We start from the raw sequence: 14,417 nt of genomic DNA, 5'->3' as shown, positions 1-14,417 counted from the left end.
CAGTTGAAGACATTCACAAGTTTCAGAAAATCTATATTTGTGCTATCTGCCAGTGAGAGGAGTGCTTTCAATTACTGTGTGTATTTTATGCGATTTTCTCGAACTGTAGATGATATAATCGGGAAAATAAGTTGAAGATAGCGAGAGTCCAACCCCATATTCCAGAGTGAAGAGTCAACTCTTCTGTATCTTATTTGTCGCGTGAGCTGAGAAAGATTTATATATTAAACAGCAGGGTTCGCTGGTTTAAACCAAAAAACGAAAATTGTTCGTGAAATCTTGATGAACACACATTTGTGGGTTATCACATTTCACTCCCGTATATTATTTGTATTATATTCAGACCTAAATTCCCCATTCATTACTCAAAGAGCTTATACTACAAGAGTAACTTTTGTTTTTTCCATAGTTTCTTCTATGATTTTATGTTTCTTTTATGATTTTTTTATAGTTTGTTACTATTGTTATGATAACAATATAATAACACCACGGCGAAACAGACTTATTTCTGTCCATGTGTGATATAAATACATACAGCAAATTATTTAAACAAACAAACAAACAAAAAAAATGGTTTAAACCAAAAAAAAAATTATTTTTTTTAAAAATTAGAACTATCGTTTTTGCCAACCCTGTTAAGGTGCCTTCCTTTTCAATTCAGACAGAACATGTACCATCACCATCTCAGATATTGTTAGAAACTTTTTTTTTTTTTTTTATAGCAACTAGACATATTTTTAAGAGACCCATATTTTTTTGTTTTGTCGAAAAAATATTTTCCCGCCAAGTAATGGGCCATCAAAGACGGAAAGTACAATTTGTGAATTGTAGAAGACATGGAAAATGGTCAACTTCGGAGCCCCACCATTCGGCTATGGAGACAGGTAGAGTTAAAATTCTTGTTGTAGTACGTACATATGGATATAAATAAACTATATTTTATTATAATTAACAAAAAATTGGCTACTTACCAATGAATCCTCCCTTGAAAAATTTAAAGATTTTTGACGTTTCGGAACTCTCAGCTGGTTCCTTCCTCAGTGGCAAGGTAAAAAGGATTAAAACGGAAAGAATAAATAAGAAGTAAAACCAGGAATACATACCACTATATAAAAGTAACGTACAAAAAAGATCTTAAGATGAACAGAGCAGAGTGAAAAAAGAATGAACTGAATAAAAAAGAACGTGGTGTCTATGTTAGGCCACTATTGCCAGATCCAAAGTATGCATCGCAGGCACTACTTACATACATCAATAGTCAGCTCATCCGCCAATGTACAAGGCCAATATTTGGAAGAACTTCTTTCGTAGAGCATTATTAATTTCTGGCCGTCAAAAAGATCTCAATGAAGGAATACAGTTTTTATATAAAATAGGACAAGAAAACGGTTATAAACGGTGTATTTTACAAAAATGGTTTAATCAAACACGTAGATCGCTGCAAGTCCTCAAAATGGTAACTTCCAAAGAAGCAAAAACTTGGATTGGAATTCCTTATTTTCCACAACTTTCAACAAAAATTCAACGAATTCTTGCAAAGCATAACATATCTGCTTCAAGTATTCCCCCCAAAAGTTTACAAAAACATCTCACTGGATTTAAAAGCTATTTTGCCGATCCATTAAATAAGGCAGGTATTTACCGCGTCCATTGCGAATGTGATTCCTCATACATTGGCCAAACTAAACGTAATATTAACACGCGTGTGAAGGAACGTGTTAGACAATCAAAAAAGTCACAGGAAAAAGGCATGTCGGGTTTGGCGCTTCATCTACAACAACACTCACATAATATAAAACAGGTTAAGGTAATAGGTTCAGCAAAATCAAAAAAACAACGGGAAATTAAAGAATCGTTCTTTATTCATATATACAAACCTGCATTCAACCTTGATACTGGCAACATTGATCGAACTTGGGTACCTATTTTTGATACATACTTTGGATCTGGCAATAGTGGCCTAACATAGACACCACGTTCTTTTTTATTCAGTTCATTCTTTTTTCACTCTGCTCTGTTCATCTTAAGATCTTGTTCGTACGTTAATTTTATATAGTGGTATGTATTCCTGGTTTTACTCCTTTTTTTCTCCTTTCCGTTTTAATCCTTTTTACCTTGCCACTGAGGAAGGAACCAGCTGAGAGTTTCGAAACGTCAAAATCTTTAAATTTTTCAAGGGAGGATTGATTGGTAAGTAGCCAATTTTTTGTTAATTTTGAATATCCCCCCCCCCCCCATGCGCCAATGTAATTATAATATATTTTATTATAGTTTGGTTTGCGCATGCGTATCTTTTTGTGTATAAATTACCAAATGAACGTCAGTTTATCTGAAAAGTCGAAGTTTGCGAATTTTTTTCGAGCACTTCCGATTCGAATTTTAAAATTCTGTTTTCACAGTTGGTAAGACCTAGTTACCCGCTTTCCGAAAAAAAAAAAAATGTTTCTCTTCTGAGTGCAACCGTTTTGTCGCAAAAAATTCGATAAATTGTAAAATATTCAAAAAATCGCCAATTTTGGGTACCATTTTCTCGAAAACACTATCTTTTAAAATTCTGAAATTTTGTCAGATGGTTCAGTTTTACATGAATAATAAACACACCAAATACCATTCTCGACCAATGCTTCATGAATTAACTGCAGCCTTTTGAAGTTGGCGAAGTTTCGTTAACTTTGATGTCACAGTTACAACACTGGAAACAATAAAAGTGCAATAATTTGATTATGTGTGTAGTTCACATTCATTAAATGAAGAATATAAGGTTTTCTTGACTGTTTTTTTTATTATTTGGATAAAAAAGGCTCTGTGAAATAGTAAAATGAGCCTTCCCCCTACTCCTCCGTTTTGTTAAATCGAAGTAATCTGAGGTGGAAATTACGATTACGAAACACACAAATTTTAAGTTTACTTAAAATGGCCATCCAATAAATTCTGATGATCTATAAAAACCCTGAACTATTACCTCAGTGATGATTTGTAATGCTCCAAACAAAGTTTCAATTAAGTGCGATGTCACAGTGATCGAAAAAAGTTTAAAAAGTTGAAACGTTTCTTACGCGTTCCAAGTAAATTCACTGACTTTTTAAACAGAACAATCCCAGCATAAGAATGGATCACTCCGAATTTTATAGTATTCGACTAAAGTTGGTCAGTCGGCAGTCTGCGAGGGAAGTGTGTGTGTGTATATTGTGGAAAAATTTAAGGTAGCTGCTACTGCGTTGCAACAAATCAAAGGTGCAGCCTGTATTGAAGCTGTCATGAGTGATCTATTTCCTTTAGTAGTATGATCCGTAGAAAATGACAGCTGTCTTCTTCAAGAATGTGGTGAATGTCCTGGAGTGGAAGGAATAAGTGTGAAGTCTTTAATTACTGATCCTGATGAAAATGAAAGTGTTACGTATGCCATATGGGAAAACACTGATCTCGTTTAAAAAAAAAAAAAAAAAAAAACTGTGTCACTTTCTGTTTTCGTATCGTACATTGCCGGTTTAACTGTAAGAATTGTAATTCATGACTACATCAAGAAAATCCAAAGAGAATTAATTGCTACCGAAAAGCATCATATAAAATTTCAAGATACAAATTCTATTTTACTTCATGTGGACTTCGTTGAAAACTGGACTATTATTCTGCAAAGTGAAATTCAGAGTTATCACCGGAATATGAAACAACTGACAGGTTTGTTGTAATAAGCGACGACAAAACGCACGTTTCGGCTCATGTACTCATAGCCATAGACAAGATTCTAAAAATACTCGAAGAAAAGCAAAAATATATTTTACAGAAAAAGGTTCGAATACGTGAAAATAAGTGTCTACAATTTCCCAAACCGTGTCAGTGATTTCTGATGGTGCTGCATCCCACTTTAAAAATCGCTTTCAGATGTTCGAGATGCGGATAGGTCCGATAAAGCAGTGGTTTTGCAGTGAAACCGGCCATGCAAGGGTCTCTGCGACGGTATTGCGGAAGGGGGGGATGTAAAGAATGTGGCAATGTGCCATAACCTTAGGCGAAAAGAGATACATAGTATTAAAACCGCATAAGAATTCGTGAGTATAGTGCAAGTACAAACTCCGGGTAGTACTCTCGTTTTGTTGCCTGGAACTGAATTCGACAACTTTCGAAAAAAAAAAAAAGCAACAATTGGAAAGTATGCGACCGGTAACTGGTATTCAACGAAGTCACCTTTGGCTTTCGGAAAATGGCGAAGTTTTTATGGCAGTAACGGGTCACCATGAACTAACTTCATGCTTCCTCCAAAATCGAGCTTGTACAATTCAAAGTGTAGATTTAAGAAGTCTGCAAAAAGGATTTTTTTTTTTTTTTAAGATACATATACGTATGATAATCAGTGGTGCGTAGCAGAAATACTATAAATAAATCATGAATTAAGTGAAGTTTGCAGTGCTATTTATGCTTCCACATGGACCTTCAGCGGGGTACAGATTTCCAGAAGAGCATAAGAGAAGTGAAAATAAGTGTTTTGTGACTATCGACAATGTGCTACGCAGGGGGCGGATCCAGGATTGACTTCCTGGAGGGGGGGGGGGGCTTGTAATACTGCTACTGTTACTTTTAAGAGCTCCAAACTCTGGGATGGGTTTTATTTATATATAAAATAAGTTTCTTCTTCTAAGGGGGCGATCGTCCCCCTAGATCCGCCCCTGGACGAGTCGTGAGTGCACCAACATCTATTGGAGCATCTCCACGGTTACATGCTATTAGCAAAAAAGACACCAAGCAAGCAAATAATTGGTCCACGTGAAAAAAAATCAGTGAAATTTTGTTTCCGAAGAGCATTTTAAGTAAGTGAACTTGAAATTTGTGTTTTTTGTAATCGTAATTTCCATCTCAGATTCCTCCGTTAAAAAAAAAAAAAAAAAAAAAAAAAAAAAAAAAAAAAAAAAACGGAGGAGGGGAGAGGCTCATTTTACTATTTCAGAGAGCAGATCAAAATAATAAATAAACAGTCAAGAAAACCTTTTATTCTTCATTTAATGAATGTGAACTACACACATAATCAAATTATTGCACTTTTATTGTTTCCAGTGTTGCTAACTGTGACATCAAAGTTAACGAAACTTCGCCAACTTCAAAAGGCTGCAGTTAATTCATGAAGCATTGGTCGAGAATGGTATTTGGTGTGTTTATTATTCATGTAAAACTGAACCATCTGACAAAATTTCAGAATTTTAAAAGATAGTGTTTTCGAGAAAATGGTACCCAAAATTGGCGATTTTTTGAATATTTTACAATTTATCGAATTTTTTGCGACAGATTCAGAAGAGAAACATTTTTTTTTTTTTTTTTCGGAAAGCGGGTAACTAGGTCTTACCAACTGTGAAAACAGAATTTTAAAATTCGAACCGGAAGTGCTCGAAAAAAATTCGCAAACTTCGACTTTTCAGATAAACTGACGTTTATTTGTTAATTTATCTACAAAAAGATACGCATTCGCAAACCAAACTATAATAAAATATAGTTTATTTATATACCTATGTACTACCACAACAAGAATTATAACTCTACATGTCTCCATATCTGAATGGTTGGGCTCCGAAGCTGAATGGTGGTGCTCCGAATTTGAAGGTGGGGCTACGTATTTTTCACATTGTAGCCAGGTGACGTTTCCAGTGAATTCTTGTACAACGTTTTCACTAGTACTTTTTGAGGAGGTATGCAACCACGCACAGTGATTATTACCTCATCCGCCATCTTTTAATCTGCGTGTATGTATACTGATCTGCCACGTAATATTATTTCTAGGCAATGAGACGTCTTTTACAGGCTCTTGTCCACTCAATTTACGTCATAAAATGTCCGGGAATCTCTAACGTCCTTTGGAGAATCCCTTGCGCCGCCACTGCACAAATCCGAAAACAGCAAATTTGGATAGAGCAGGTTAGGATCCTTTGACGATATCATGCCGCATCACGTCTACGCTCAATAGTTAGTGAAATATTTAAGTCTAAAATTTGTTTTCCCACGCTTTCGGCAGCTTATAACACGTAAACGACGCAGTTTTCGCCCTATGTTTATTAGAACTTTCCTGTTTGTTTACTCTCAGGAATCACCATCTGCTTTTGTACAGCAAATTTAGCGCCATACTATATATATATATATATTTACAGAGGTTATTTTGAAGAATCCATGGCGCCAGGTCCGTAAGTGTTCGATGTGTTTCCCTTGGTTCCTACCAATAGCCCGACAGCGTAATATCCACTGTAATAGGCTTCTCTGAAGAACTGGGAGGGGAATCTTGTTCCCTTTCCTTTGCACAGCATTCCAAAGTCCTTCCACAGTTGTCACACGCCGTTTTCCCAAAGCCCGCTTCAGTAATCCAAGCCACAATTGTCCATCTGGAGATTTAACACGTACCTCATTGAAAGGTATCACCTGTATACCACATGCCTCCTCCATTTCCCTGTAGAATGCGAGGGACCATCGTGAGGTATGTAATGAGGCCTTGTTCATGTGATTGCGCACAGATTGGCGTCATTTCCGTACATTGTTGGAATCTTATATTCGTAGATCGGCCACATGATCTGCTCCTAAAAATACTGCGAATTTATTTTGCAGTTCTTCGCCACCCTACGAATCTTCAGTTTACCTTGGTAACAGTAGCCAGTAACGACCATGAACCCTTTTGGGAAGGATTCTTTACAGACACGGACCCATCTTCTGAAGTTCTTGGCGCCTTTCTCTCGGTACATGATGGGTCTCGGTTTGCCGCAGTCGGAAAGGTAAATCCATGCTTCATCCAGCGTTACGACGTACATCCACCTTTGTTTTGCCAGATGCAGTTCGTACAGCTTCCGGGCGTTATACTTTCGTTCCTTTTGGTGGGTATCCGTGAGAAGATGGCCGCGAGCTTTCATGAATTTTGCAACTTGAGTTGGTGGTGTAACGTCCGGCTCACAGTCCCTAAAGACACGTCAAGACGATTAGCCATACACCTTTGTGTTGGCGGATTTTCTTGCATTGCCATTTTGTGAAGTTTCCTCTGCATGGTGGCGGTGGCCTTGGTGCACCGCTTCCTAGGCAACTTCGTTGGTGATCCAAATGGTGGAGCTTCGTTGCCCTTGTACTTTTTAATAACATTTTTTATTCCACTTGAACTGATGTTGCAACCATTCTTCTTACACTGTTTTCTAATGACAGAAACACTCAAGTGGGCGTTATAAAGAGCTACAACATAGCCTTCCCAAAACCGGCTTAGTTTGGGCGGCATTTTGGTCACAGAGCGGAAACCCACCCACTTGAAAACAAATTTAACAACACTCACAACAATGGTCCTGTTTTGTGCATTTCTTTCGTCCGCGCGGAAAAACAACTACGTTCCCAGGAAGCCACTGCACAACACTGCAGGACGCCACGAGCCAGGTCGGGTGAGTCCATTCTGCCCGGGAGGGGGAAGGAACGAAATCGGCCAAACGTAGGCTGAACAACCTCTTTATATACTACACTTGAACTTTGCGTAGATTTCGTAGACCACATAAGATTAGTAACCCGACAAGGAAAGAAAACACATATCACGAAGTCTCGTTAGAAACGCAAATTATTACAGCAATGTTTAGGTCCCACATTTATGTTAACACAAAGTGTTTCCATTCCCACTAAAACAGAGTCTTCGGTAGAAGTCAAAGTAAATAAATTTCAAGGCTGGAAAAGAATATTTATTAGAACCTATTAAGGAAAGAGCAATTTTATCGAAAAAACAATTTTCCGTTTCTGTTATTAACTGGTTTGTGTGACATCACACTACACAAAAATGAAGTTGTAAGTTTTGCAGAAAAAGCCATATCTAAAAAGGAGCTGAGTGGTGACCATTCTACATCAGAGAATGTTGGGTCCGGAAATTTTACAGAAAGGACAAAAATTGTTTGACAAATCAAAAATTGATACAGGAAAACTGCAACAGCAGAAATTAAATAAAAATCTTTAGATTTGACTTTCCGTTACGCAGATGTCTTCGCTTCGCCGGGAGAATTCTTTGGGGAAAGTATGGACATCATGTAGATCTAAATTGCATACGCCATTTAATAAAGCCCAGTATCCAATTTCAGCGGCTCTACGACAAAAAATGAGGGAACAAATTAATGTCCTGTTGTATCAAGATGTGATTGAACCTGCAGAGAGTCTCATAATTCTTCAGTGTTATTTGTTAAGAAAGAGAACGGTGATATACACTCATGTTCAAAATGATTGTCGCTTATCTATAACTGTCTTCTTGTAAGAATATAATTTGATAATGATTTTGCAGGGTACTTTTAATAGTAATACTATGTGTATAATCGGGAAATGCATATTTGTGGTAAATTTCATCGGAAAAGAATTATAAATACAAAAATTAGAATGAGTAAAACAAAATGTTGCTAAATGGAGAAGAAAGTTTTATTGTTCTTATTTACTGCTCTGTTGTACACATACTAACATTATAAGAAATACCGGGCGAATTCTTTATCAAATTATATTCCTAGAACAACATAGACGATAATTTTGGACATGAGTGTACGTATTTATTTTGACTCAATATTTTTAAATAAGCATGTGGTGTTTCACAGAGTATCTTTGCCTTCCATTTACTATATTTTGTGTACTATTGGAGGAAGATTTTATTCTAGTTTAGATGAGAAAAATGCATTGCACGCTATTCCCATTGCAGAGGAGTCTAGGGATGTTACTGGATTTAATATTTCACAGATCGGGAGGTATCACTACTGTTTTCTTACTCAATCTTTTTAAATGGTCCAGTCGTGTACAATAGTATTATCACAGTGACACTTGGCAAAAATAAAATACAAGGATTTGCTTTGATTCGGCAGAGAGCCCCAAAGGCTCTGTTATTACTCTATGCCTAAGCGAAAAGTATGAACATTAATATATTTATGAAAATAAGTCTTAAAATTCTAACAAAAGCTACCTCACTGCTTATTTGCTTAATTCTTTTTGTATACTACTTTTTGTATACTGCATCAAACACGTAATTCAACAGTGTGAAACTTTATTTACAGACTGTAAATACAACTTAAAATGTCAAATTTTAGAATTTATGTATATAAAAAAAAAATTAAAAAAAAAAAAAAACCTAGAAAGCTTGCTTCTAAAACATACGTTTTCTCTTCTTTCAGGTCTTCGTCTCTTCTAAATCAGATGAAACTAACCACAGAATTTAGTTTTAAAAGGAATATGAGAAGTATGGAAGAGCAGAAGTGTGATAATCGACGCAAAATGTACTCCAATAGCGAAATGAATAACGAAATAGTTTCTAGATCACTAAATGAAACTAAAACAGAGTTTTTGTGTAATCTTTGTAAGAAAGTTTTCAAGACTGCTAACATTTTAAAACAGCATGAAAGTATTTTTCATAGAAGAGAACAAATATTTAAGTGTGATTATTGTTACAAAGAATTCTACTTTAAAAATGTATTAGAGGCTCACATCCGGAGGCACACTGGTGAGAAAATAAAATGTTCACATTGCGATAAGACGTATTACGAGTATTCACATCTTAGGGCTCACTTAAAACGTGTTTTTGGAGTTAAAAGACACAAGTGTCCGCATTGCGGTAAATCATTTGTCAACAGATATGAATTGGTCAGGCATTTGGCTTTAGAGACAGGTGAATCAAAACGAAGATTTTTATGCGATTATTGTGGAAAATATTATGCTGATAAAACATGTCTACAATATCATATTAAACGACATCTTGGCGATACACCATTCAGATGCAATTTTTGCGAGAAAATGTATTCAGATCCGAACACTCTGAATAAACATATGCAAAAATATCACAAGAAATATTTATGTGAGCAGTGTGGTCAGGAAATCGAGGATGAAATTATATATAATAAACATTTAGGGACTCATATGAGTAGTCCGTGGTTTGTTTGTGATTATTGTGGCATGACTTTCACCGATAGTGATGCATATGGGGAACATGTGTGCAGACACTCGAGGAGACGATTTACATGTAAGCCTTGCTCGAAAACATTTATGCAAAAAAAAAGTTTAAAGAACCATTGGAAACTAAAACATCCCGGCGAGGCGTTACCAAAAATTGAGGCAGAAATTTGTGAACACTGTGGAAGAAGTTTCACAGATTCGGAATGCTTCCAAGAACATGTTGCTTCTCATATAAGAGGGAAATCCTATGTGTGTTCTCTGTGTGGACGTTCGTACCTCCTTAAGTCTAGCCTAAATAGCCATATAAGGAAGTCGCATAACACAAACAAGGATGCTAATTCTGTTCTTGTTTCATGTAAATATTGCGGAGAGAAATTCCAAGATAAAACTGAATTACGGCAACATTTTCATACTCATGGAGAAAGACGTACTTACGTATGTCATATATGCGGTAAGTGTTATATTGGAAACAAATCTTTACAGAAACACATGAAGGCTCATGACACTGGATCATCTAAAGTAGAAGATGTAAGTTTTCACAATGGTCGTTATCTTTGTTTTCAGTGTGGACGTTCCTTTGCGTTTGAGACTGGCTTATTAAGACATAGGAAAGAGGTTCATATTCTTGTGTCATGTAAATATTGCGGAAAGAAATTCGGAAATAAAACTGAATTACGGAAACATGTAATGTCTCACAAAGAAGGCTCTCATTTTTGCTGCCTCTGTGGAGGCTGGTATGCGTTTAAAAGTGGCTTATTAAGACATATGAAGAGTTCACATCAAAAAAATGACACAAATTCTATCCTTGTGTCATGTAAATATTGCGGAGAGAAATTCAAAAATAAAATTGAATTACGGCAACATGCACATGGTCATCCAGAAAGACGTTGTTATGTATGTAACATATGTGGTAAGAGTTATATTGAAGAGAAGTATTTACAGAAGCATATGAAAGCTCATGACAATGGATAATCTAAAGTAGAGGGAACAGTAGCAAGCAAGGGTAAAACGAAAACAATGGGACGATTCTACATCATAAGTATCAAAAGAATTTTTAATAGCATCAAAGCGTCTTTATAAGTGTGGAGATTTGTATAACAATAAATGGAGCTATAGTTCATATATAGAAGGATCACGAAATCTCTGCTGCATGAGTACTAAACGAATTATCAAGTTAAGTTAGAATCCAGTCTTGTAGTTGTAAATAATGATGGAAATGTAAATTTATATTTTTATTGATTTCACAACATATCATTTAGATACATATTAATAATTTATTAATTTTTGCACTTGAAACTTGAACTATTAAACTTTTCTAATCGATTTTAGTGCAAAATCTTGTATGATTTCCTCTTTGGATCTTAAGTAACTATTTCGATTTTATTTACTTATTTATTATTATTATTATTTTTTCATTTTGTCACTTTCATTGCACAATACTCATTGGCAGGATAAACGACTATAACTCTTGTATGCAGTAACATCACTGAAAAATCTGTGTAGAAATAGTCTACATTCCTCTAATTTACATTCACTAATGTTTGAAGCACCCACCAGTAGTAGTAGTGGTCCCGTTATATCTAGTCGAGTCAGCAAAAATTTTTGTGACGTCATAGGTCAAAGGTCAATGACCTTGGCCCGGGGTCAATGACCTAGGGGTACCTAGGACCACCCCCTCTAAATTTTGGCAGGGGTACCTTGGCCCACCCCCTAAATTTTGGCAGGGGTACATAGGACCACCCCCCTTAAATTTTGGAAATTGCCAAATTTAAAAATTGGGTATGGTAGCCTAGGACCATAGTATGTACCTCTATCAGTATTGGGTGTCTATGTCGTTCCCTTTCATGGGTAAAAAATTGCCAAAAATTCAAATTTCGGGGGTTTTTTGACCTAATTTATCCCCTTTGATGAGGTATTATTACCCTATATAGTTATATGGGCGTATACAGGGGTCCATTACCTTTCATAAGACATGGGTATATTAATGCACTCCTTGAAAAATTTGGGAGGGGTACCTTGGCCCACCCCTTCAATTTTGGAAATTGCCCAATTTAAACATTGGGTATTATAGTATAGGACGCTAATATGGATCACTATAAATTTGGGTGGTCCACCTCGTTCCCTTTTAGGGGTACAAAATTGCCAAAATATAAACGTAAGCAATACGTTGTACCACGTGTTTGGTTTTCGACCTAATTTATCTCCTTGGATGAGGTCCTATTACCTTATATGATTATATGGTCATGTATAGGGGTCCATTCCTTTCATAAGACATAGGTACATTAATGCACCCCTTGAAAATTTTGGCAGGGGTACATAGGACCACCCCCTCCCCATCCCCCTTAAATTTTGGAAATTGCCAAATCTAAAAATTTGGTATGGTAGCCTAGGACCTTAGTACGTACCTCTATCAGTATTGGGTGTCTATGTCGTTCCCTTTCATGGGTAAAAAATTGCCAAAAATTCAAATTTCGGGGTTTTTTGACCTAATTTATCCCCTTGGATGAGGTGTTATTACCTTATATAGTTATATGGGCGTATACAGGGGTCCATTACCTTTCATAAGATATGGGTATATTTGTGCACTCCTTTAAAAATTTGGGAGGGGTACCTTGGCCCACCCCTTAAATTTTGGAAATTGACCAATTTAAACATTGGGTATTATAGCACAGGACCCTAATATGTATCGTGATAAATTTGGGCGGTCCACCTCATTCCCTTCTAGGGTACAAAATTGCCAAAATATAAACGTAAGCAATACGTTATACCACGTGTTTGGTTTTTGGTCGATTTTATCCCCTTTGATGAGGTGTTATTATCCTATATAGTTATATGGTCATGTATAGGGGTCCATTACCTTTCATAAGATATGGGTATATTTGTGCACTCCTTTAAAAATTTGGGAGGGGTACTTTGGCCCACCCCTTAAATTTTGGAAATTGACCAATTTAAACATTGGGTATTATAGCACAGGACCCTAATATGTATCTTGATAAATTTGGGCGGTCCACCTCATTCCCTTCTAGGGGTACAAAATTGCCAAAATATAAACGTAAGCAATACGTTATACCACGTGTTTGGTTTTTGGTCGATTTTATCCCCTTTGATGAGGTGTTATTATCCTATATAGTTATATGGTCATGTATAGGGGTCTATTACCTTTCATAAGATATGGGTATATTCGTGCACTCCTTTAAAAATTTGGGAGGGGTACTTTGGCCCACCCCTTAAATTTTGGAAATTGCCCAATTTAAACATTTGGTATTATAGTACCGGATCCTAACATGTATTATGATAAATTTGGATGGTCCACCTCGTTTCCTTCTAGGGGTACAAAATTGTCAAAATATAAACGTAAGCAATACGTTGTACCACGTGTTTGGTCTTTTGGCCCAATTTATCCTCTTGGATGAGGTTCTATTACCTTATATGGTTATATGGTTATGTATAGGGGTCTATTCCCTATCATAAGACATAGGTACATTTGTGCACCCCGGGAGGGGTACTTTGGCCCACCCCTTAAATTTTAGAAATTGCTCATTTTATATATTTGGTATTATAGTACTGGACCCTAACATGTATTATGATAAATTTGGGTGGTCCACCTCGTTCCCTTTTAGGGGTACAAATTGCCAAAATATAAACGTAAGCAATACGTTGTACCACGTGTTTGGTTTTACCTAAGTTATCCCCTTGGATGAGGTTCTATTACCTTATATGGTTATATGGTTATGTATAGGGGTCTATTCCCTATCATAAGACATAGGTACATTTGTGCACCCGGGAGGGGTACTTTGGCCCACCCCTTTAATTTTGGAAATTGCCCCTTTTTACATGTTTGGTATTATAGTATAGAACCCTAATATATATTACTATAAATTTGGGTGGTTCACCACGTTTCCTTTGATGGGTACGAAATTGCCAAATTTTAGTACAACCACGTGTTTGGTTTTGGCTCAATTTATCCCCTTGGATGAGGTCCTATTACCTTATATGGTTATATGATCATGTATAGGGGTCCATTCCATATCCCCTTAAATTTTGGAAATTTTCCAATTTAAGCATTCGGTATCATAGTACATGACCTCAACATGTATCATGATAAATTTGGGTGGTCCATCTTGTTCCCTTTCATGGGTAAAAATTACTAAAATATAAACATAAGCAATATGTTGTACCATGCGTTTGGTTTTTGGCCCAATTTCTTCCCTTTGATGGGGTTCTATTACCTTATATGGTTATATGGTCATGTATATGGGTTCATTTCCTATCATAAGACATGGGTACATTGACGCACCCTTTGAAAAATTTGGGAGGGGTATCTTGGCTCATCCACTCGGTTTTAGAAATTGTTTTAATATAAGCATTTGGTATCATAGTACAGGACTTCAATATGTACCACTATAAATTTGGATGGTCCACATCGTTCCCTTTCATGGGTAAAGAACTACCAAAAATCGAATTTCGGAGGTTATTGACACCTATTTAGCACGTTATATGGTTTATTACCT

General features: G+C 36.3%; 1 protein-coding gene across 4 annotated transcripts in view; it reads left to right on the top strand.

Moving 5' to 3' along the window:
* LOC145690647 (uncharacterized) overlaps nucleotides 1-11,230 on the top strand; it is a 31,192-nt gene extending 19,962 nt beyond the window's left edge. For all 4 annotated transcript variants that reach the window (XM_081765747.1, XM_081765745.1, XM_081765746.1 and 1 more), the window contains one exon: nucleotides 9,132-11,230. In XM_081765747.1, coding sequence (XP_081621873.1) covers nucleotides 9,132-10,878 — 1,747 coding nt within the window. In that variant the 3' untranslated portion in view covers nucleotides 10,879-11,230. The remainder of the gene's footprint in view (nucleotides 1-9,131) is intronic.
* The last annotated feature ends 3,187 nt before the right edge of the window (nucleotides 11,231-14,417 follow it).

Source organism: Thermobia domestica, chromosome 7 (genome assembly GCF_964235325.1).
Source record: "Thermobia domestica chromosome 7, izTheDome1.hap1.1, whole genome shotgun sequence".
Classification (NCBI taxonomy): Eukaryota; Metazoa; Arthropoda; class Insecta; order Zygentoma; family Lepismatidae; genus Thermobia; species Thermobia domestica.
Note: the sequence above shows the minus strand (reverse complement) of the source record. Positions and strands in the feature narration are given on the sequence as shown.